At 37.8% G+C, this 23,146-nt stretch overlaps 2 protein-coding genes across 4 annotated transcripts; both read right to left on the reverse strand.

The window, feature by feature from the left end:
* Window positions 1–3,900: 3,900 nt before the first annotated feature.
* Window positions 3,901–13,458, reverse strand: LOC149953203 (uncharacterized). 2 transcript variants are annotated; one of them, XM_090170244.1, is made up of 2 exons: window positions 13,374–13,458; window positions 3,901–6,225 (listed from the first exon to the last, which is right to left on the reverse strand). In XM_090170244.1, exon 2 carries the CDS (start codon window positions 6,120–6,122, stop codon window positions 4,905–4,907), a length of 1,218 nt encoding a protein of 405 aa, XP_090026370.1. In that variant the 5' UTR covers window positions 6,123–6,225; window positions 13,374–13,458; the 3' UTR covers window positions 3,901–4,904. The 2 variants fall into 2 exon arrangements, with proteins under 2 accessions (XP_090026370.1, XP_090026369.1); XM_090170243.1 differs by lacking the exon at window positions 13,374–13,458 and adding an exon at window positions 8,203–8,391.
* Window positions 13,459–16,606: 3,148 nt separating this feature from the next.
* Window positions 16,607–20,215, reverse strand: LOC149953204 (uncharacterized). 2 transcript variants are annotated; one of them, XM_090170246.1, is made up of 3 exons: window positions 20,003–20,215; window positions 19,156–19,362; window positions 16,607–17,863 (listed from the first exon to the last, which is right to left on the reverse strand). In XM_090170246.1, exons 2-3 carry the CDS (start codon window positions 19,353–19,355, stop codon window positions 17,134–17,136), a joined length of 930 nt encoding a protein of 309 aa, XP_090026372.1. In that variant the 5' UTR covers window positions 19,356–19,362; window positions 20,003–20,215; the 3' UTR covers window positions 16,607–17,133. The 2 variants fall into 2 exon arrangements, with proteins under 2 accessions (XP_090026372.1, XP_090026371.1); XM_090170245.1 differs by lacking the exon at window positions 20,003–20,215 and having other exon boundaries at window positions 19,156–19,888.
* Window positions 20,216–23,146: the final 2,931 nt, after the last annotated feature.

Raw genomic sequence — 23,146 nt, forward strand, 5'->3', positions numbered from 1 at the left:
AAACTAGTTGCGGTGGGTAAAAAGGACTGTACGTAACAACCAGTATCAGGCTTTTCCAGTTCCGGGCCATCAAAGTATTTAAGCAGTTGAAATAAAACAATTTGGAGGTCGGATAGAGCATCCGTCCACAAAAGAACAATATTCGTTATTCTGTTGAATGAAATAATTTGTCGAATTCGTTGTAAGTCTTACAAGTAAGTGAGAGGGTAACAATTTACGTACAGAGCTTAATTAGCCATGATAAGGTTCTCCAACTTTGGATCCTATTCTTTAAATGGCTGCCATGGAAACGGACGTTTTATCAGAATAGTTATCACCTACGAAAAAAATCGAATGATGTTGGCATAGAAACGATTTCTCCATTTCCGTGGTTCATAATTTTATTAATAGCGTTTAAAGGGTGTGTCTACCAGCGACTGCTTGTTTTATTCCACCCTCCCTCCGTAGTTTGAAACAATATATGGCTCAATTCAAATAATTACACGAGCAAATGTCGTTGTAGTTTCCTTTTGTCATTATAATTATTTAATTATGAATTTATTTAATGAATTGCTTTGTTAAATTTCTTGAAAATGAAGTTGCTGTAATTTTCGTATCAGTTTTCTTGGCATTTGGGTTTTCGGTAAAATAAATATTTATTTTGGTAGTTAATTTTTTTTTAAAGTGTTGTAAGTCGGAAAATTGCCGGAAAATGACCGAGACCTTTTTTCCGGTAAATTTTCCGTTTTTTTCGGAAAAAATAAAAAAGGTTTCATTCCTTGATTAGTCTAATATATTGTTTGCAAATTTAAATAAAACGGCATTTTCGTCTCATTTTTTTCGAATATGAAAGTAAAACTAAACCTCTAGACTAGTTTAAACTGATTAACAATGTAACACTATTAATGTTTTGTAGTATGATTACTGATATTAGACATTTTATATCGGTAAAAGTTAAAAACATTAAAAACGTTAAAAAAGTAATTTATGTTTCAATTTTTTATTTTTCAGATTTGCGGAAAATTTTTTGCATTTTATTTTTCCGGAAAATTAACAACTTTTTTATGTACGTTTGATATCGTTATAATAAATTTTAAACTTGACGAACCAGTCCAAAACATATACTATTTAATTCCATTTTCATGTGGTGTGTTTGAATTTTTAAATAGGTTAATATTAGTTCAAATAACATTTTCAATTTGGACCTTTAATTATTTAAAAATTCTCGATATTTATAGCAAGTTTTAACACTTGTAAAAGACCATGTTTCGAAACGTTCTGGTTACAGACAATTTATATGAGCGTTACTCTATTCAATACAGGCCTACTAGAGTTTCCCTTTAATGATCTGTCACGCGTGCGTCACATTCTTGGAAAAGATTTAGATTATTTTTCATTTGGGAAATTGCTTTTTCGTTGTAACGATGGTAATTCGATCTTGCGTTGTGAAACACACAAATTCAGCGGGCTTCGGTGGAAATTACGTGCCTGAAATAAAAGCTTGTAATAATTAAATTGAGTTGTTTTCTCTCTCTAGTAAACGCTGTCTCCCCTTCATTTTATGATGCGTGGAATTTTGGGCAAACAAAACAGATCTGCTTATTCTAGAAACTAATATAACCAAGAGCGTTGCCTCAAAGGCTCTCATGCTCAAAGAGCCGGATATTCGAAGATAACCCGTACACTTTTCAAGAAATCAGAAATCCAGCCAGGATTTCATCAAAATACTAACATAATCTCGAAATCCGGCAAGAAATCCAGAAATCGGCAAGAAATCGAAAAATTGAAAAATTACGAAATCCGACGTGAAATCCGGAAATCCAACGAGAAATCCCGAAATCTGACGTAAAATCTTGAAAAACAGTGAAAAATCTCGAAATCCAATGAAAAATTCTGAAATACAGCGAGAAATCTCGAAATCCGACGAGAAATCTTAAAATCCAACGAGAAATGCGGAAATCGGACGAGAAATCTCAAAATCCAACGAGAAATGCGGAAATCGGACGAGAAATCTTAAAATCCAACGAGAAATGCGGAAATCGGACGAGAAATCTTAAAATCCAACGAGAAATCTTAAAATCCAACGAGAAATGCGGAAATCGGACGAGAAATCTCAAAATCCGACGAGAAATCTCAAAATCCGACGAGAAATCTTAAAATCCAACGAGAAATCTTAAAATCCAACGAGAAATGCGGAAATCGGACGAGAAATCTCAAAATCCGACGAGAAATCTTAAAATCCAACGAGAAATCTTAAAATCCAACGAGAAATGCGGAAATCGGACGAGAAATCTCAAAATCCAACGAGAAATCTTAAAATCCAACGAGAAATCTTAAAATCCAACGAGAAATGCGGAAATCGGACGAGAAATCTCAAAATCTGACGAGAAATCTTAAAATCCAACGAGAAATCTTAAACTCCAACGAGAAATGCGGAAATCGGACGAGAAATCTCAAAATCCGACGAGAAATCTCAAAATCCGACGAGAAATCTTAAAATCCAACGAGAAATGCGGAAATCGGACGAGAAATCTCGAAATCCGACTAGAAATGTTGAAATGATAATAATAATAATCAGCTAGGCTAATACCCAAGGCACTACTTTAGGCCCAAGTCATCTAGCGACTTATAATTCCTTAAACAGGTGACCGGGTTACAATGCGTAGGATGGTCGTGGCAGGCCCTTCTTGCCACGCGAGCCAACAGCTCCTTACACTAACTATTACCGTTAACCTCTACAAGTGACATCCGACGAGAAATCCCGGATTTCAAAATCCCGTACACATTTTTGGCGAATGTCCGACCCCTCGTCGAAGAGTAATAAGTTCCTCCCCCCAGACGTTTTCCGACGCCATTGTTTCTAAAATCTCTATTGTAGTGTCACACCGAAAGTCTATAATATTAATCCATAAGTATATGACACTTCATATGTTTCATATTATCAAAGCAAATTCTAAAGTGGGCTTTATAGAACGTTTGACTGTGTTTTGCTAGGGGGCGACTTTCGATATGTGATGTTGTAAATAACCCCCAAAGAGTCCCAATAAAGTATTTACTATATAGTGTTGTAAGTTGGAAAATTTTCCGTATTTTTCCGAAAAAAATAAAATAAGTTTTCATTCCAAGATTGTTTGAAAATTTAAATAAAGCAGAATTTTCGCCTCATTTTTTCGAATCTGAAAGTAAAACTAAACCTTTAGACTAGTTCAAACTGATTAACAATATAACACTATTAATGTTTTGTAGTATGTTTACTGATATTAGACATTTTAAATCGATAAAAAGTTTAAAACATTAAAAACCCTTAAAAAGTAATATATGTTTGAATTTTTAATTTTTCCGATTTGCGGAAAATTTTTCCGCGTTTTATTTTCCGGAAAATTAGCAACACTAGTATTTACCAAAGTGACATACTTACCGATAAATATTATATACCTATGTACCTGCTTGTTCCTCCCTCAAAATGGCGTACATTGTCAGAACTTCGGAGTGAAAAGTTCGACTATTAAGAGAAATACAGAGGTTAATACAGTCTTAATTTATGCATGAATCTGTTGATTTTACAAAATAGTAAAAAATATATATAAAGTAAATCATTCAAAGAAAAAAGAAATTTTATTTAATAATATATATACATATATTTATTATTATATTGGCAGGATATTATTTTGTCCAGTTTCATGCAATGCATTCAACCAAAAATCGCGTTTTTTTCGAACTGGCAGAATTTAAATTATCGGTTACATCCTACTAAAATATTATCGTGGTAACTTGGTTTCAAATTATATAATATTAATATTAATAATTAATAATATTATATAATATAATATTGGCTACATCTACAAAGCGTTTTATTTTTATTTTGATACCGTTTATTATACTTTACGTACATTTAAATATTACTTGAGCTTTTAAATTCATGTTAAATATATTATATTACCATAAAGTAACAACGATAAACCGCTAACTTACCTCACTACAACCCGATTTGAATTTATTTATACTTAAGCAGAATGGTCTACAACTAAATAAAAATTCTACCGCGAATCTGCTAATCTATTTGGCATTAATTAAAAACTATTTCATAATTAATAGATTTATTATTTTTAAATATCTCGAGTTATATTCCCTGAATATGTTAAGATTTTACGATGATTATTAAATTGAATTAAATGAAAATCGAACATTTCAGTGAATAAGATCAATTTATAACTAATATACTTCAATATATATATATGTAAAACAATTGATGGTAATTTCAAATAGTGTGATTTTAATCTATACTAAGTTTAAAATATCTTTTAAAAGTCATTCCCCGTGTTCAAGTGTGTTGCGTTTTAATTTCTTTTCAGACAAAATTATATTCTTAATGATAATACTAAATTCCGATCATATTTGGGTGTAACAAAGTGTCCTTGTATGAGGGAAGATAATTTCTGTTTAAAATTTAATTCCATCCATTTGACTTTAGGAAGAATATACTTTAATTTTATATACGTTGGCACTATGCATGTAAATAGCTTCCTAAATATATAACTAATACTACGCTCTGAGATTTGTTCTGGTTTGGGGTCATTTATAATCACGCCCACTTCAACTTTGCTAATTCAAAACGTAATTTTTTTTGATATTAACAGAATTTGAATTAAAGGAAGTCAATTTAAAAGCATCCTAACCGTGGTTAGTTATGGACCGAATGAACTGGTTCTACACCCTAAAACCATTTAAACATCAATTTGGACTGAGCAATACGTAGTTGGCGATATAAGCGTACAATTTTCATAAAATATCAACTAATTCTGTTTTTTTAAATGTTTTAAAAGTATTAAATTAAGTCCAAAGGTCCAAATTCTTTTAAAGCTTGAACGTGTAATGTTCAGCTTAGGTTGACCACAAACAGAATCGGGGTGGGACAGGTCGCTAATTTAATCGAAAGGTGAAGGTGAGGCGGGTCTGGAATGACACCCCAACCTGAAAATGTTCAAACAGAAGAGATTGACGAAGGTGATTCGGAAATTTTCGCTCAGGAAGTAATTGGTGAATAGATTGAAGGAGTTGGCCATCATGATGAAGATACGTTCCCGGAAGAGGTTGAGGTGGTCGGGCGCCACCAAATGGTTGGGTTCTTTGAAGAAGGACACCACGTTGGCCACGGAATCGGGGAAGTAACTGACCAGGAAGCGAGCGTAGATCGTGAAGGACACCACCACCATCAGACTAATTCGCCGACTGCTGAATTTCTCGGCGTCTTCCAGGTTGAAAAGACGGCATTTCTCCTTGTGGGTGGACACTAGCGTCTTCACCAGGACCGCCGTAGTCAGAGTGAGGATGACGCACGGAACGGTGGTGGCCAGGAGGAGGATGACCTTGCTGAAGGTCATGAGGAATCCGCCGCCCATCAGAGCCCAGTCGGACAGGACGGGCCGGAAGACGGATGAGGAGTAGTAGCTCTTGGTGCCTTGGTCGTAAGCGACGTACTTGACTTCTTGGGCGGTGAAAATGACCGAAGCGGGGACGGCAAGGATGACCGACAGGGAGAATACCATAGCCAAGGCCAAGTGACAACGGCTGCGACTGCACCAGTTGTAAGCCTTGGTGGGCCATTTGATTCCCACGAACCTCCAGAAGGTGACCAGGACGAGGGTCCAGTTGGAGATCAGGATGGACGCGATTTGAACGTAGGTGGTGGCCTTGAAGATGGCGACAGACTCGCGACTCAGGGCGAACTCCCTGACCGTCACCCTGACCAAGTCCGGGATGAAGGTCAAGTAGATGAAGAAGTTGGCGAACTCGACCGAGGCCAAGAGCGTGTAGATGGAGGAGGCCATCTGGGGTCTCGAGAAGACGATGCCCCCGACCAGACTGCCCAGAAGGCCGAAGAAGGTGAGGACGACTTGAAAGAGGACCGCGGCGTGCGTTCCCGTCACCGTCAAGTACTTCAAGTAATTGTCGGCCGATTCGCTATAGACCATGAACTGCTCCTCGTGCTCCGGGACGTCGGAGTGGGCCGGTTGCAGGATCAGGCGACTGGCCGCGATGACGGACGCCATTGACGGAACCCCTCTGACGCTGCTCTGGTTTAACAGGTAAACTGCCGTCGCCGACTCGTTCAGGGAGTTCTCGCTTTCGTTGAAAAAATTCATTTCGATCTTTTCCTAATTCCTTTGATTCGCTCTTCCTTCTAATTCCGCCTCTTAATTCTGAGTAATTTTACGATATGACCGGTCCAATCCAACCAAAGGAAATCTGAAATGTAATTGACGACTTTTAAAAATAATTTTGAGGGGTGAAAATATCTCTGTATGTTATGGTCAAAATGTCAAGTAAATAAGTAATAACTTGGCAACGGTTCCCAATTTGCATTAGTCGAAATTCCTCTAAACAAAAGAATTTAAACCAAATGACCTTAGTATTGATATTGTAACCTAACCTTCACTTTACACTAATATTAACCTAACCTTAACCTAATCTAACCTTAACTCAAACTAACTCTAACTTTAAACTAATCTTAATCAAACCTAATCTTAACCAAACCTAATCTTACCCTTAAACTAACATAATCTTAACCTAACCTTCACTTTACACTAATATTAACCTAACCTTAACCTAATCTAACCTTAACCCAACCTAACTCTAACTTTTAAACTAATCTTAACCAAACCTAATCTTACCCTAAAACAAACCTTAATCTAACCTTAACCTAACATTAACCTTAATCTAACCTACCCTTAACTTTAAACTAACCTAAACTTTAAACTAATCCTAACCAAACCTAACCTACCCTTAAACTAACCTTAATCTAACCTTAACCTAACATAAACCGTAATCTAACCAACCTTAACTTTAAGCTAACCTAGCCTACATTAATCAAAACAGCCTGAAAAACTAGGCCTAGCAATCAATTCGCGATTTTAATTGACCCCGGAAAAGAAACAAGATGACGTAACCCGCAAGCAATTAAATTGGTATTCATTGCTACGGTTAGTCGCTTCTAATTGTTTACCCAAGACGTTCAGTGGTAGTGTCGCGCGTGCAAAGAAAAGGTCATTTCAAATTTGGTCAGTTTAATACGTTTTTAAACGATATTGTGTGTTTCATTTTGTCCTAACAAGAATGTAATTTTTTATTCTGACTAGGTAGAGACGATCGGCGGGGGGAAAGACGAGAGGGGGAAGGAAAAACGTCACAGGCGTGCACTTCAATCGCACGGAAACGAATGAGATAAGATTTTTTAGGTGGAAGGAGATTACTGTAAGAACGAAAAGGGGAATTGGGAGCCAAGCTAAAAATCTTCTCTAAATATAATATAAAAAAGATTTAATTTTAAACTCTTTCTTTTTACAAAATTATTAATTAATAAAATAAAATTGAGAGTGAAATTATGAAAGTTAGATTACTAACATTCTAATTTGTAATTCTCTTTTATTTATTAATTTTTCAAGATTGGAAAATTTATTGAAACAAATTAAACATTTTAAAAACGGCGATATTTATATTAAATTATATTGTATATCAAACTTAATCACGCCATCTTAAGGGTAAGAATATTGTGAAAAAAATAAATACTCAAAAGACGATTGAAATATGGTATCAAACGGGGTGAAGCTTGGTGTAAATGCTAATTAAAAAGGTTATTGTGGCAATAACCGATAATTTTAGTTTAAATGCCCGAAACTGACCTTATAATTACATCGTATATTCAACTACAACCTAGTTTCAAAAATCTTTAATTGGTCGTTATACGCGCTAGTAACCATAATCAAGTACCGTCTACAGAATGAAATTTATATTATTTTTAAAATACCGAACAAACCTTTGAAAAAAAGCCAAGCGCTTTTTCCAATATTTTTTTGCCTGATTAATATTTGCCTAATATTCGTAGAATCGTTCAAAGCTTTTACCCCACGCACTCGTCTACCGCTACTCCGTAAACGTGAGCGAACCTTACTTGAAACGGCGAGCTGATAATAACCGCTTTCGCTACGACTGATAAAAGTTAAGAAGTTTCGCTACACGTAAAGAACCCAGAATCCTTAATATTGATCTGGCTGAAAAGAGCGCGCATCCTCCCAATTGCAATAGCCCATATTTTGAATGATACTACGAGACTAGCCGACTAAGATTATCTTAAAACAACCACGCGCTTAAATAACTTTACAATCTTAGCCGTAAATATTTAGGTTTACGATTTCGTAAATATTGGTTGAGGAAAAACGGGCTTACCTGAGTAGCGTCGCTGTTTGCGGGCAGAGCTTGCATTCGCGGGGTTTCCGCCATCACAGGGTTTTGCCTCCTTCGTTCGTTCGATCAATAGCGCCTAGAGGTCGCTCTGTGCCCGCTATTTCATTCCCCCCTTTCTTCCTTGCCCTCCGCCTTTTCTCGGGTAATTATTGTCGCCGGAATTACCTCAAAGATGTTTAATCTTTGAGATCAGGAGCGCGTCTTTTCACCGCCCAAGAATATCGCGTCGTGAAATACGTCATACCAAGAATGGATTTATTTCTACCATGCATAAATGCATTAAAGGTAGCAATAGATCCATTCTTGGTAGATATAAATCCATTCTTGGTAGAAATAAATTCATTCTTGGTAGAAATAAATCCATTCTTGGATTCTAAATTTTATTTCCAAACCTCATTGGTATATTTACTTTTATCGTGAACACGCTGTATAAAACAAAATGTGACATTCACGATTGTAACTAAATTCTCTAAATAAATAAGGAGTCCACTACCAACGGCTTACATTCAATACTAACAAACGGGTTACTCGAAATTGGCCGTATAATGCAACGATTGAGGTGAACGGTAATGGTGAGTGTAGGGAGCTGTTGGTTTCCGTGGTATGATGGGCTGGCTACCACCCTCCTACGCATTGTAACCGGGAAACCTATACTAAATTCATCAAAAGTCGCTAGAGGACTTGAGGTTAAGGTGGTGCTTCATTATTATTATTATGAAAATACGGTTATCATCCTTTCTAGAGCAGCTTTAAAAGGATCAAGGGGTGCTAAACGTAAGTGGTGTTTAGATCAAAAAGGGGCGCGCAGCTTAAATCACACCGAAATCAAATCCAGGTTAATTCTTGGAGTAAAGGCTAGTTCCCACTTGGCGAATTTTCGAGACGAATAAAATTTTCACGCAATGAAAAAAGACGCGATTTTTCGGTCGCTGGGGAAGCGGTTCTCACTTTAGCGCGAAAATTTAAAAACGCTGAAACAACTCGTGCGGGTTTTTAGTAATGTTTCAGGCCTAACATAAGACATCAGTTCAAAATGAACCAAATGGATGTTCCTGTTGATAATTTCAATAAATAAACGATTCTATTCGTGAGATAATTACCTTTACTTCAGTATCTTGGTCAAGTTGGCTGAGCCGCTTTTCTAAAGACCTAGGCTTAATAAGTGACGGTAGGGAACAGTATAGATCGAGGGAACGCGTTTTCTGATTGGCTGAAGCTTTTTATCGCCAAAGTGTGAACGTCAAAAAATAGAACATTTGCTAGATACCACGGAGACGCGACTTTAGCGGCGAATTTGAAAATTGTTTTTTTCGCTAAGTGGGAACTAGGCTTTTTTTTTTTAGATACACACACATCGGTGTCGACCCGAGGCCTTAGACACCAGCACACACACAATAACTGATTAATCAGGGCGAGATATGTGTAACGGCCACGCCAACGGGGGGATACGTGGGGACAGGGGTGGGGACACCCTTGGCGGAAGTATTCCGACCACCCGTTAGGGGATTGGTGGTCGTCCTCACACGGCCATCCACAAACTATGCCTCCCGGACGCCTGGGATTAGAGGAGTGAGCCACTACTCCCGGCTGGGAACTAGGCTTAATAGTGTAGTTTCTAAATTTACATCGTCTGACAGAGTATTATGGCTGTTTAATTTGGGCAACGATGTGTTGTAAACTTAGGTTTTTGATGAAATTCGTGAACATTAACAAGTTGGCAAGCCAAAATATACCTCTCCTCGGTAGAATTGTCCCTAGTGGTATTAATTTCTCGAGATAACCCTTAAAGATATATCTCCGCAATTTAGAGTTATTTGTTACAAATATTAACCCATTTCTATCCCGCCCGGTATAAAATTTTAATTATAATTAAAATAATTGAGACGAAACGACCAATTTTAATTTATTCAGAATATCATAAGTTAAGTAGTTACAACAGTAAGTTAGACGTACTATAACAATGCACAATTGAATTAAACCCTTTTACAGAACAAGTTTATCAGTTAAATATAATACGAAGCAAATTTTAATGAAAGAAATATCTACAGAGGCTTTTTGGAATTACTCGCTTACGAAATACTTGCCGCATCTTTAACGCTCATTTTATTTCAACACTCGCCCTTGATGAAGATACCGTAGATATCTGGTAGTGGACGACTCGTTCACTTCCTGTTGACGTTGTGACGCATACCACATGAAAAAGACCAATGCCGTCCAATTTCCAATATCATATAACGACTCGCACACCCAAGAAATCATTGACTGCGTTAGAAATCGTAGATATCCAAATATCCACACCAAATGTATTTACAAGAAGCAAAAACCTTACCATCAACAAAGCACAGAGAGCCACTTGACTAACCGCCACCTCTTAAAGCAATTAACGTTAAATTATCTCCTTTGAATTAACAGAACTATATATAGGTCGTTAAGAAAGTGGACCACCCACAGGGTCTACCCTTTAACCCTCTAATCTCGGCTGACTGCGCTAAAACAAGATTTAACCTTTAAAAAATACCAGATTAGGCCTTCATAAATTCATTAATAAAAAAAGACTTTATTACCTATTAAGCTTACGATGCCTGTCTTAATTTCAGTCAATCTAAGCAGCTATCGGTGGTTCTGTGGTAGAGCGCTCGACTGCCAAGCCGAATGGTCTGGGTTCGAAACTTGGGTGGCGCATTTGTTTTTAATCAATAGAGAAACGCTAAATTAGAATTTCTTCGATGCAATAATTTCAATTTCAATTCTATTTCAATTAAACCAAAATTTCGTACTCTATTAAATACGCTTCCGATAAAGCTGAAGGTCTAATTTTCAATAAGGCGTAACAAGTGTCGGTGGTTCTGTGGTAGAACGTCCGCCTGTCAATCAGGAGGTCTCGGGTTCAAATCCCGCCCGATGCGATCGCAAATTGATACTAAGACGAATACCGTGTACAACTGGTGGAAACCCTGCCATTGGACGTTGAGAGGTAGCATTACACTCAGCACTCGGTCCGTCCCAAAGTCATTAAGAAGAAGTTGGAGAGAAAACGCCCATATAAACACAACAAACTCAACATGAACATCCATCAGAACACAAACACAACAAATTCAACACTCACAACCTACGCATAAACATTACAAAAACGTAATACACCAAACCGTCACGACGGTGAGCGAAAAAACACCATCCAACCAAACCGCAAATGCATCCGTTAACGCTCACCGTCACACGGTGGTTTTGCCAACCCTTTGAGAAACTGCGTACGCAGGGATTACACTTTGCACCGAAAATACGAACGCGTTCGCAGTCCTGACAGACAGACACACCCACAGACCCACCCACAGACCCACCCACAGACCCACAGACAGACACGGTCGTTGTATAACCCCTCCTAGGGGACTTTGTCCCCTCGGAGAGGTAAAAAGTATCTCGAGCTTGGGAAGATACATGTTTCAGTTCAATGACTTTGAATCGTATGATGTAGATTATAATCTTTTTAATAAAGAATATAAAATATGAATTTTCAGTTTTTTATTTCCATAAAATACATAATTCCTTACCAATCCATATTGGTTAGAGATATCGTAAGATCTTTCAAACCTTTAAAAAAAATTCGTTGCCAAAATAAAATTATTCTGGTCCCGTACTATCCTTCGATGACATCCCTGAATTTTTGCACCATGAAGAAATAAACCAAGAAGGTCAAAAAATCGATGACCAGAATCATCAGGCAATAGAGGTAGATAACCAGCATGGCGAATTCCTCTCTTTCCACCCTCAACCGAGTCTCCGTGTCCTACATCAGGATGCCGGAAGTGACTCACAGCGGAAGGTAGGGCACGAAGAACAAGATCAAAATGAACAAAACCATCCAAGTAGTCTTCTTAGCCCGCGTGGTCTCGATTCGATAGTCACTGCCAGGTAAAGACGTCAAACTGGATCGCGTCTCGCCGGCCATGTACAGGTTACGAATTAGAAGCAACGACAAAGAAGCTTGGCACCAGCAATTCACACCGACACCCAGGCTGATGAAACCAAAGTAGATTTGATCCATCAAGACATTGGGCGTCCATAATCCGGGTCTCGGCTTCGAGTTGGAAGTCGCTAAGGTGTATATAGAAGCCGTGAAAGTGGGGTTCACAACGGGGTCAAATAGCCGAAGGTTGACGCGGACGGGATGGTCATTAAGATGGCCATTATCGTTTCGACAGCGATGGCCCTTCTGGCGGTGCTATGGGTGCAATTCCCTTAAGCGTATAACGGATAGGAAACGGCCAAGTACCTCCAAGTACCGATAACCACCGTCATCCAGACAGAGTAAAGCAGGAGGGCCAGTTCCAAAATGTAATTGGCCAAAATAGAGGACGCAGAGGAAGTAACTGACGTGGTAATTCCTGAAGAAATAGTTGATGATGACCGGAACGTATGTTAGAAGCAAGAAATGGTTACCAATTTCGAAGAACAGGAGTAAGATGTTGATGGGGGACGTCGTGGACGGGTGGCGGAAGATGCTGATGCTGATAGAGTTGCCCAAGAAGCCCAACACACCCAAGACAAGATCACGACGACACTCTGAATCTCCTTCTCGCTTTCAAAGATGTTCATCTTCGCCCCACGATGTCCAAAAGAACCACAATTCTTTCTCTGCTCGACTCTGACGATTGAAGTTTACTTAAGACTCTTCCTAGAACTAATTTTAATATCGAATTAATTAGAACAGGTGTTTCTTCACAAGATTCCGTGTTATATTATTAAAACAAAATGTAATTCCATCTAATGGGTCAATAAATCGCAATAAAAAATATAGGAGTTAACCCGAATCTAGAGGTTTAATTGAAGGTTTAATTAATTAATGGCTTAAAAATGTTTCATTATGTATTATTGTAATTTTATTAGGTTTTAGTTTAAATTTTTTAAATAAGTAATGTAACTTCTAAGTTAAGGACAGACAGCGATATTCGTTGCATGAGGCGTTTAATATTTCGAGTAGCCTTATCGAATTTCGGGATGGATGGACTGATGAATCGTAACCCTCAGGCTGTCACAGAAACTACGCAACGTACTTGATTCGAAATGGACAAGGCTAGGCTGGATACGTTAAAGAGTTGCAAAGCTTACGCCCTCCTTCACTCGGGAGTTGTACAGGCCTCGTATTAATTACTTACCACTTTCGACATTATCACTATTTACGAATGACAGCCCCTCCGAATGTGGTACTCTGCAACAAGAGTGTTGACAGATAAAGTCAACGCTTCAACGAAACTTAACGCTTAATTACATTACTAACCTACATGTAAATTCATATTTAAAATGTATCAAAATAATAAAATACCTAATTTTAATAAAATATATTTTTTTAAATATGACCAGACAGTAGTTGTACGTTACGGTTTGTATAGTTACTACTATCAATATCCATTTCAATGAATAGAAAAAATATATATATAAAATCTTTCCATTTCGATGTTGGTAGTTTAATTTGTCTTTTACACAAATATTGCACTTAAGTGTTCACTGTCATAGATACGTCCTTCACCGAACTACTGAGTGATTACATCGGCAAAATGTATTTCTTTATTTGGTCATTTTTTATCGAGACGGCAGAAAAATGCGGTACAGAGCTTCGCGAAATCGTTCACTCATGACGTAGTAAACAAATAACGCGCTGGCGTTGCACAGCAGTATGTTGATTCTGCTGAATACGATTTCATAGAAGGTCAAACTGAGCCAGGAAAAGGTCACAATTGACTTAGGAAATGATTTGTCTTTCCGTCTGGTATATACCAATCAGGAATGGGAATTTCGGGAATAGGCGGAAATCATAATAAATAATAATAATAATAATCAGCTAGGCTAATACCCAAGGCACCACCTTAGGCCTAAGTCATCAAGCGACTTTTGAAGCCTTTAATTCAAATCTCTTCGACCAAATTCACCTGGATATTTTCGACTTGATAAAGCAATTTTTAAAACTCGTAAGATCTACGAATTTCCATCTAAAGACCATTACTTGACCAGGAATGTCCTACGTACTATTTGAAGTTCGCTAGATGATTGCCTTAAATAAATTGCCATACAATTTCGTTCGATCAGTGGCGGCGTAAGGGGGGGCGAGGGGGGCGGTCCGCCCCTGGTATCAGGGTAGCCAGGGGTGCCATCGGAGAAGCTCGAGGTGGGGGGGGGGGGTGCAAAACAGAACGATTAAACTTGAAGAAGACGGACCCGTGAAAACTTCTGCATGGTCCTGGGGGGTGTCACAAACACTGCCGCCACCCCGGGGACCCAGCCTTCTTAAGCCGCCACTGCGTTCGATGGTTTAGAAATTCTTATTTTCTGATTGGATGGTATAAAATTCTTCATTTAATTTATTTCAATTTCTTTTTTTATTCTTATATGACTGGTTTATTATTGTTTAAAATGTTTTCTCTTAACTTAAATTAAGTTCACTCTTTATTATTATTTATTTAATATATGTTTGTAAATGTCCTGGTAACGACCCAAAACAGGCTTTGCCTCTGTGGTTGCCTGCTAAGTGATTGCGATATAAATATTATAATTCTTAGAGCCAGAGGTGGTTATTTTGAACAATTACTTTAAAAGTGTGAACTAAGAAATGCCTTTGCGTCTTTAATTTGAATAATTAATAAATTTGTGCCAAATATCTGATTGAAAACTATTTTTAACTTTATTTGCAATAGTATCAATATTTTGAAATAGCTAGGATTCATTGTCAAACTTATCCCACTTCTAAAAGCTCGTTAATGAACTTTTGTCATTTGTTATAAATCCTCTCACTTCACCGATAAAAAACAACTGATGATTTTATACAAACCATTTGGTTTTAGATGTTTTATTTGGGAGCCCATTTTCCTGAAACAAGCACTTAAGGAAACATGTGCATTAGACATTCTCTATACTCATAGGACCTCGCCTAGGACCCGTAGGACACGTCCCTGAATTTTAACATAATTACCGGTAACACCCTGTGTAAGTTTACTTGGCTTTTTTGAAAGTCCTTTATTATATATATTCTAATCCTCCCCTCGGCACAAGAGCTTAATTAGAGGGGGAAGGAAAACCGACACGAGCGTGAACTTCTATCGCGTCGAAAGACGTCGCAAAATATTGATACTATTGCAAATAAAGTTAAAAATAGTTTTCAATCAGATATTTGGCACAAATTTATTAATTATTCAAATTAAAGATGCAAAGGCATTTCTTAGTTCACACTTTTAAAGTAATTGTTCAAAATAACCACCTCTGGCTCTAATAATTATAATATTTATATCGCAATCACTTAGCAGGCAACCACAGAGGCAAAGCCTGTTTTGGGTCGTTAAGAGAAAACATTTTAAACAATAATAAACCAATCATATAATAATAGCTTTATGGAACCAATGAAAGACCGGGCTGATTGGATTTTTTCAGGGGTGAGGAGCTTAGCCTTCGAGCATGAGTGGGATTTGGATCGGTGTTAAAAATCGTTTCAACATAGTCACTCTCACGAAGTATAAATATAGTTGTATATACAGGATGTTTCAAAAGGTTATGCAAAAGTTTGAAGGAGTTGTAGGGGGTGAGTTGAGAAATGTGCCTGTTTTTTAAGATTTTCCTACGATGAGTTAAAAAAGCGCCAGTGAACTTCAAAACGTGGCCTACTAACCCCTGGAAGTAGGCTGCAACAGACGCCAAACCAAGCAGCAGGGACTTTAAATACAGTTTAAGTTACCTTTTACGTTGGCTACCTCGATTTGTTAAATCCTTTTTTACCTATCACACGAACCCAAACCTTAATGTTCGCATTTCCATGCTGCTTGGTTTTGCGCTTGTTGCAGCCTACTTCCAGGGGCTAGTAGGTGAAACATCCTGTATAAAAACTTGTAGAGTTTACGGTAATAGTTATAGTGTAGGGAGCTGTTGGTTCGGGGGGCATGAAGGGCTTGCCACCACCCTCTTAGGCATTGTAACCCGGCCACTTGTTTAAAGCCATTAAAAGTCGCTGTATGACTTGGTCTTATGATGGTGTCTTGGCTATTAGTCTAGCTGATTATTACTTATTATATGTTCTTGATTTGATAGTACCCCGAGGAAGTTTCCCCCCGAAGAACCAGTAGGGAAATAACTTGTAAACTCAACACAGAAAGAGTTGTTCCAAGTTTTTACGAGTTGCAAAGCGTTAGCGTACGCCCTCCTTCACTCGGGAGTTGTTCAGGCCTCGTATTAATTACTTACCACTTTCGACATTATCACTGTTGGCAAATGACCGCCTATCCGAATGTGGCACTCTGGGACAAGAGTGTCGACAGATAAAGTCAACGCTTCAACGACACATAAACGCTTAATTAAACTACTAACCTAAATTCATATTTAAAATGTATCAAAATAATAAAATATCGGATTATTTTAAATATTTATTTTTAAATATGACCAGGCAGGAGTTGCATAGTTATTACTATAAAATATCCATTTAATTTAATGAAAAAAAATAATTATAAAGTCTAGCCTTTTCGTTTCTTATTTGTTTTTATATATGAACAGACTCGAGTTGTACGTTACGGTTTGCATAGTTACTACTATAAAATATCCATTTGAATTAATGAAAAATGAATAAAATATAAAGTATATACTTTTCGATTAAGTTGTCTTTTAGCGAAATATTTCCACTTAAGTGCTCACTTGAATGCATACCTCCTTCACCGAATTGGACGTTCTTTTGGGAACACCGAATGTTGGCATCGGCAAAATGTATTTCTTTATTTGGTCATTTTTGAATCGAGACGGCCGAAGAATGCGGTACAGAGCTTCGCGAAATCGTTCACTCATGACGTAGTTAATGAAGAACGTGCTGGCGTTGCACAGCAGTATGTTGATTCTGCTGAATACGATTTCATAGAAGGTCGATTTGTGCCAGGCGGAAGTATCGGACTATGTCAGGATGCGAATACCGCAAACCAAGTCAGGTAGGTAGGCGAAGAAATACAAGACCACCAACAGGATAGATAAGATGGTCAATCGGATCTCCTTGACCGAATGAGACTCGGATTGTCGATAACCAGGGATGGACTCATGGTCGGAGGAGCTGGGTGTATTATTGGTCATGCGTTGCCGCTTCTTCTTGGCCTCCCACAGACAAACCAGCAAGAGGACCGTGATGATGGCCAGGAAGATGACGGGGATTACGGTGGTCAGTATGACTAACCCTTTGGCCACCGACTTCAAACTGGGATGGTTACCACTGAGTTGCCTCTGTACGCCACGGTAAAAGGTGATTAATTTGGAATACTCTTCAGTGGTATTCTCATTGTAGGTGACGTTCATTGTTACTTCCCGTTTGAAACTAAACAAGAGGGCTTGAGGAGACGCCACGAGCACAGCCAATACCACGACTGCCATTATGGCCAGTTTGGTACGGAAGCCATTGCACCATTTCTTGACGTTCAACGGATACTTAATGGCTATAAACCTCCACAGACCAACGAGGACTGTCAGCCAGTTGGACACGCCAACGATGGTCGTTTCAATAAAGGGGAAAATCGCGTCCAGAATGAATCCGGAGTTAAATAGCCCGAAATCTCCGTTGAAGTGACGGATCAAGTCCGGAACGAAAGTGGCGAATAAGAATATGTTGATCACTTCCAGACTGACCAGAAGCAAACTGAAAAAGATGTCGACACATTAGACAAGACACTTTATACTTTAGTTGTCTCTAGCGATCCGACACTGAAACATTATTTGATATTGTTTGTATAGTTCAAATTTTACAAATTTCGTTGGCTAGATTTCAGAATCTGATTAGTCGAATAAAGAGGAGGGGTCACGTTAAATTCAGGTCAAATTGGTCAACTTATACTGTGACCCTTTAACCTCCAAAGCGTTCTTTATTGAAGACATTAACAATTTTTTGGACTAAATCCCCAAAAAAGCACTAAGCAGCACTTAAGAAATATATTTATTACGATATTCGATTGTGAATAAAAATTAAGGGTACATCTCGTGAAATTTGAATTTTATGTAGGTTCCTATGTTTCGCGTGTAAATGTGGGCTTTGATATTCGCACCATGTCGCCTTCACTATGTCGCCCTTTTACCGTCATCAAGCCTGATCAAAGATGGTGATTTTGGTTTCTGCTTTCTAATTTTTGAGACTAAAGGGACGAAGGTTTATAGGCAGACTTCAAATATGATTTTCTCATTTATCGATGAGTTGTAAACCCCTTGTCCACAGTGAACAAATGAGATATCAATGTTGTGTTAATATTTCCTCAATAAAAATATATTTTATTTACTTAATTCACCTTAAACTATACACAAAAAACTAGGCGCTGACTGGCGAACTAGAAAATAACAAATTAAATGGTACTTTTCTTCCTGTATACTGCCATAATAGACTTATCTTGTACAAAAGCCCGTCTTTATCCATTTTGTCTATAGACTCGAGTGATAAAATTTAAAAATTGGTTTTAATGCAGCAGTTTGAAAGATTAAAGCTAGCCGTTGCCTACGCAAAAGGATCCAGATACGGGAGACGCTTGTGGTCAGAATTGTCAAACTAAAATGTCAAAAATATATTTAAGAAATTTCCGAAGGGCTAACCACTCTTAGAAAGTCTGTACACCGGACTACGCTTAGATTAGCACTGCCAAAGGCAGGGACTTCAAAGATTACGCGTAATCTCATTAGTACAGTCAAAGGTACGGCTCTGTACACCGATTACGCGGGGTGATCAGCCCCTCGGAAATTTCCCTTGCACGGGCTTTCATAATAACGTAGGCAACGGATAAACATTAAAATCCGATATCCTACTACAGATGTAAAATTAATATTTTGGTCCCCTTTACTACCTTTGTACCTTACGTTCAACTTTTATTCAAATCGGTGACCGTTAACTACGCCTACTACGATGATAAACATTTCGTAAAACGCATAATTTTAACAAATCATGATTACCTTATCGGCGATTTCATGAAGGGTCTGGTGTAGACTATGACGCTAAGGATGTTGCCCGAGCATCCGATGATCAGGAGCAAGATGAAGATCCATGCTGGGATCAAGGCGAAATGCGTGTTAGACGTGTTATGGAAAGGCCCTGTTCCACCTTGTTCCGTCTCATTCGCCAGTAGATTGGGATAATCCATATTTATCTCCATAATATACCTGCAAGTAATATGATCTAATTTTACGATATTTCCTTTATATAGATAGATCCGGGAAAACGCTTTTATACCATTTAAAGAAATAAAATTCTTATAATCAGCCATAGGCCAATACCCAATGCACCACCATGGGCCTAAGTCATCTAACGACTTTTAAAGCCATTAAATCAGGTGGTCGGGTCACAATGCGTAGGAGGTTGGTGGCAAGCACTTCATGCCACGCGAGCCAACAGCTCCCTACACTCACTATTATCGTTAACCTCAACAAGTTTATATGGAAAGGGGAAACCAATTTAACAAGAGGGGAGATAACTTACAAACTCAACGCAGAAAGAGTTGTTCCGAGTTTTCACCCCACCGTGAAAATACCACGGGGATGGGTAGGGATCAGGTTTATATTTCATTTTCCGTTAGGGAATGGATGGAAATGGTCATAATTGACTTGGGAAATGATTTGAATTGGACTTTCCCTCTGGTACTAATACCATGAATCAGGAATGGAAATTTCGGGAATATGTGGGAAAATAGAAAGGGAATGGTTGGAAGATAAATATTTGAACGGAAATGTGATGTCACGTTTCTTCTTCAAATGCAGAAGATTCTTATAACATTTCCGTTAAATTATACCAATATAAACTTACCTTTTTGGGTATTCTTATCACTATATGGGCGTTGTGTTCCTTCGAACAGCAGTAGATGTTATGACGTCTAAATTAAACGGATCTTTCACCATTTTCAGATTACCTCGAAACTAACATTTCCTCGGTCTCTGAATTCCATCTGGATCTTTCATAGGTGTTCCGAAAATATAATATCGACAAATGCATGAATAAAAGAGATAATTCTTTGGACGCGCGCTCTTGACATATAAGTAGATTGTGGCTCGCGAGTTCTTCGTTGAAAATGAACAGAGAAGCGCGCGCTCAAATACTTTAACCATACGACAGAAAGCAATCACCTATTGCATCATCATCCGTTAATACATCGTTGCGCAATCCGGGAAGCTTTCAAAAAATATTCAGCTATGTCTTTTAATCCATTGCATCACTTGAAAACTGGTTTTCGGACCACTGAGGTTAAATACTTCAAGGTTATTTCCGTCGCCCAAATACGGGTTATATTGTAAAATAAGTGATTGCGCGATGAATCTTAAGTATAAATGATAATTCAAAATTAAATGTAATTCAATTAATTTCTAAAATAAATAAATATAATTGTAATTAAACTAGTAAAACCCTAAACCTTAGAAATGTGTAACTTAATTATTTTATAATTGTGAAACTCGAAGCAAAAAATTATTTGTATGTATGTATTGTATTTGAATCTTTTCGACGCACTCTGGACATTCTCAAAAAATTCCGCGCCTCAGGAAAATCCGGGAAACGAGCGCGTCAGTAGTATTCCATGAAATATTGGCGCTCGTTTCCTCCCCCGCATTGTTAAAGGATTAACCGAGCTTTTTTCGAGGGTTCAGGGAGCGGAGATGAGCAGAATAAAACTTTTTCTCAACCGTATAAGGTTAAAATAAGCCTTGAAAAAACAAACGTAACGTGGTATTCTTTTCTGACCTAAAACTTAGGAACTAGAGAAGGCGCGTAGTATATTAGAGTAAAATAATTTCCCTTAACTTGTTTCAGTCAGAGTTAAGTGATAGACTCAAAATTAGCTCTCCCATAGTAGAATTAGAGAAGGGCAAAAAAACCCCTTTTCTTCATGTATAACGTTCAAATTTTATTTACGAAATGTAACGTTAGAAGGAACCACCTATGGACTGCAATGCAAAGGATCATTTTTCCATCCTTCAAATTTTATTTGACGGAATTTGGAAATTTTTGCGACACAGTGTATAATACTATCTAATCAAGAATGTAGTTATTTAAAATTTGGGAAAACAAAATGAAATCAACGCGGTATCTCGTTGATTGTCTAAAAATAATAGTTTCGTTAATTTTACGGAAAAATAAAATACGGAAAATTTTCGCAAATCGGAAAAATTAAAAATTGAAGGATTTTTAATGTTTTGAACTTTTTATCGATATAAAATGTCTAATATCAGTAAACATACTAAAAAACATTAATGGTGTTACATTGTTAACCAGTTTTAACTAGTCTAGAGGTTTAGTTTTACTTTTATATTACAAAAAATGAACCGAAAATGCCGCTTTATTTAAATTTGCAAATTAAATTTTAGACTAATCATGGAATAAAAACTTTTTTATTTTTTTCGAAAAATACTGAAAATTTTCCGAGGAATATTTTACGACTTACAACACAAAAAAATAACATCTTCTGAACGTGATATTATAGTCAATCTCCCGAAGTATAAAAATACATTCATGATATAATAGAAAATATACAGGGTGTTTCAGAAGGTTATGCAAAACAATTATGGAGTTGTAGGGGGTTAGTTGAGAAGTATGTCTGTTTTTTCTCCATTTTCCTACGATGAGTGAAAAGAGCGTCAGAGAGCTTCAAAGTGTGGCCTACTAGCCCCTGGAAGTAGGCTGCAACAAGCGCAAAACCAAGTAGCAGGGACTTTAAATACTGTTTAAATTTACTTTTTTACGCTGGTTACCTCGATTTGTTTACCAAGTCCTTTTTTACCTATCACACGAACCCAAACCTTTATGTTCTCATTTCCCTGCTGCTTGGTTTTGCGCTTTTGCAGCCTACTTCCAGGGGCTAGTAGGCCCCCACTTTTAACTCATCGTATGAAAATGGAAAAAAGCAGGCATACTTCTCAACTCACCCCCTACAACTCCTTCAAATTTTTGCAATAACATTTTGAAACACCCTGTATAATAAAGAATGTATAATAAAGGACTTTAAAATACCTTATACAGGTGTTACGGCTATGTCCGTAAAAAATTCAACGGCGTGTTCTGTGGGTACCATGAGTAGAGAATATCTAATGAACATGGGTCTAGAGCATAGCACAGATTTTATTTCGGTCGGCGGTGGCATTTGGCGAAAACACCTGGCAGCGTGAAGGGGACAAAATGTGTTTCCCTCTTTTAAAAATATTTAAAAAAAAATCCAAAATGTTTTTTAAAGAAAAATAAATAAGTTACGTAGGAATACTCAAAAAATTTCGGAGATGGGAACAAAATTTATCGGCGGCGGCGTCGGCGTCGCGACATAAAGTAAATGACTCGGCGGCGGCGGCTCGGCGCCAGATAAAATAATAATAATAACCAACTAGGCTAATACCCAAGGCACCACCTTAGGCCTAAGTCATCAAGCGACTTTTGAAGCCCTTAATTCAGGGGGCCGGGTTACAATGCGTAGGAAGGTGGTGGCAAGCCCTGCATGCCACGAGATCGAGCCAACAGCTCCCTACACTAACTATTACCGTTAACCTCAACAAGTTTTTATGGAAGGGGAAACCGAAGAACTCGGGGGAAAAACCCTGAAAGCAGTGGGGAGAGAACTTGCAGCCCCTAAGATGGCGGCGAAAATTCAAACCCAAACACCTGGCGTTATTTTTCGTTTCAACTTTTTGGGCCAAAAGCTATTTTTTCAAGACAAAAAAGGTACGTGTTAGTATATTGAACGTCTTGTTAATCTTATGATACGGGGCCATATTTGGAAAAGCTTGGCCGTTCCCCTTTAATTTACATAACAATCACCAATTGAGCCAAAGCAACCCTCACACAAACGAGTTTTAGATCTCACCAACATCAGTTCAGCCTAGTCATCTGGTTTTGGCATTTTTGGTGATCATTTAGATGGACCTTATTTTCTAGCACTCAGGCTAAATGTTGAGGCATTCCCGAGTTACTCGC

Source organism: Leiobunum rupestre, chromosome 3 (assembly GCF_980474605.1).
Source record: "Leiobunum rupestre chromosome 3, qqLeiRupe1.1.hap1, whole genome shotgun sequence".
Lineage (NCBI taxonomy): Eukaryota > Metazoa > Arthropoda > Arachnida > Opiliones > Sclerosomatidae > Leiobunum > Leiobunum rupestre.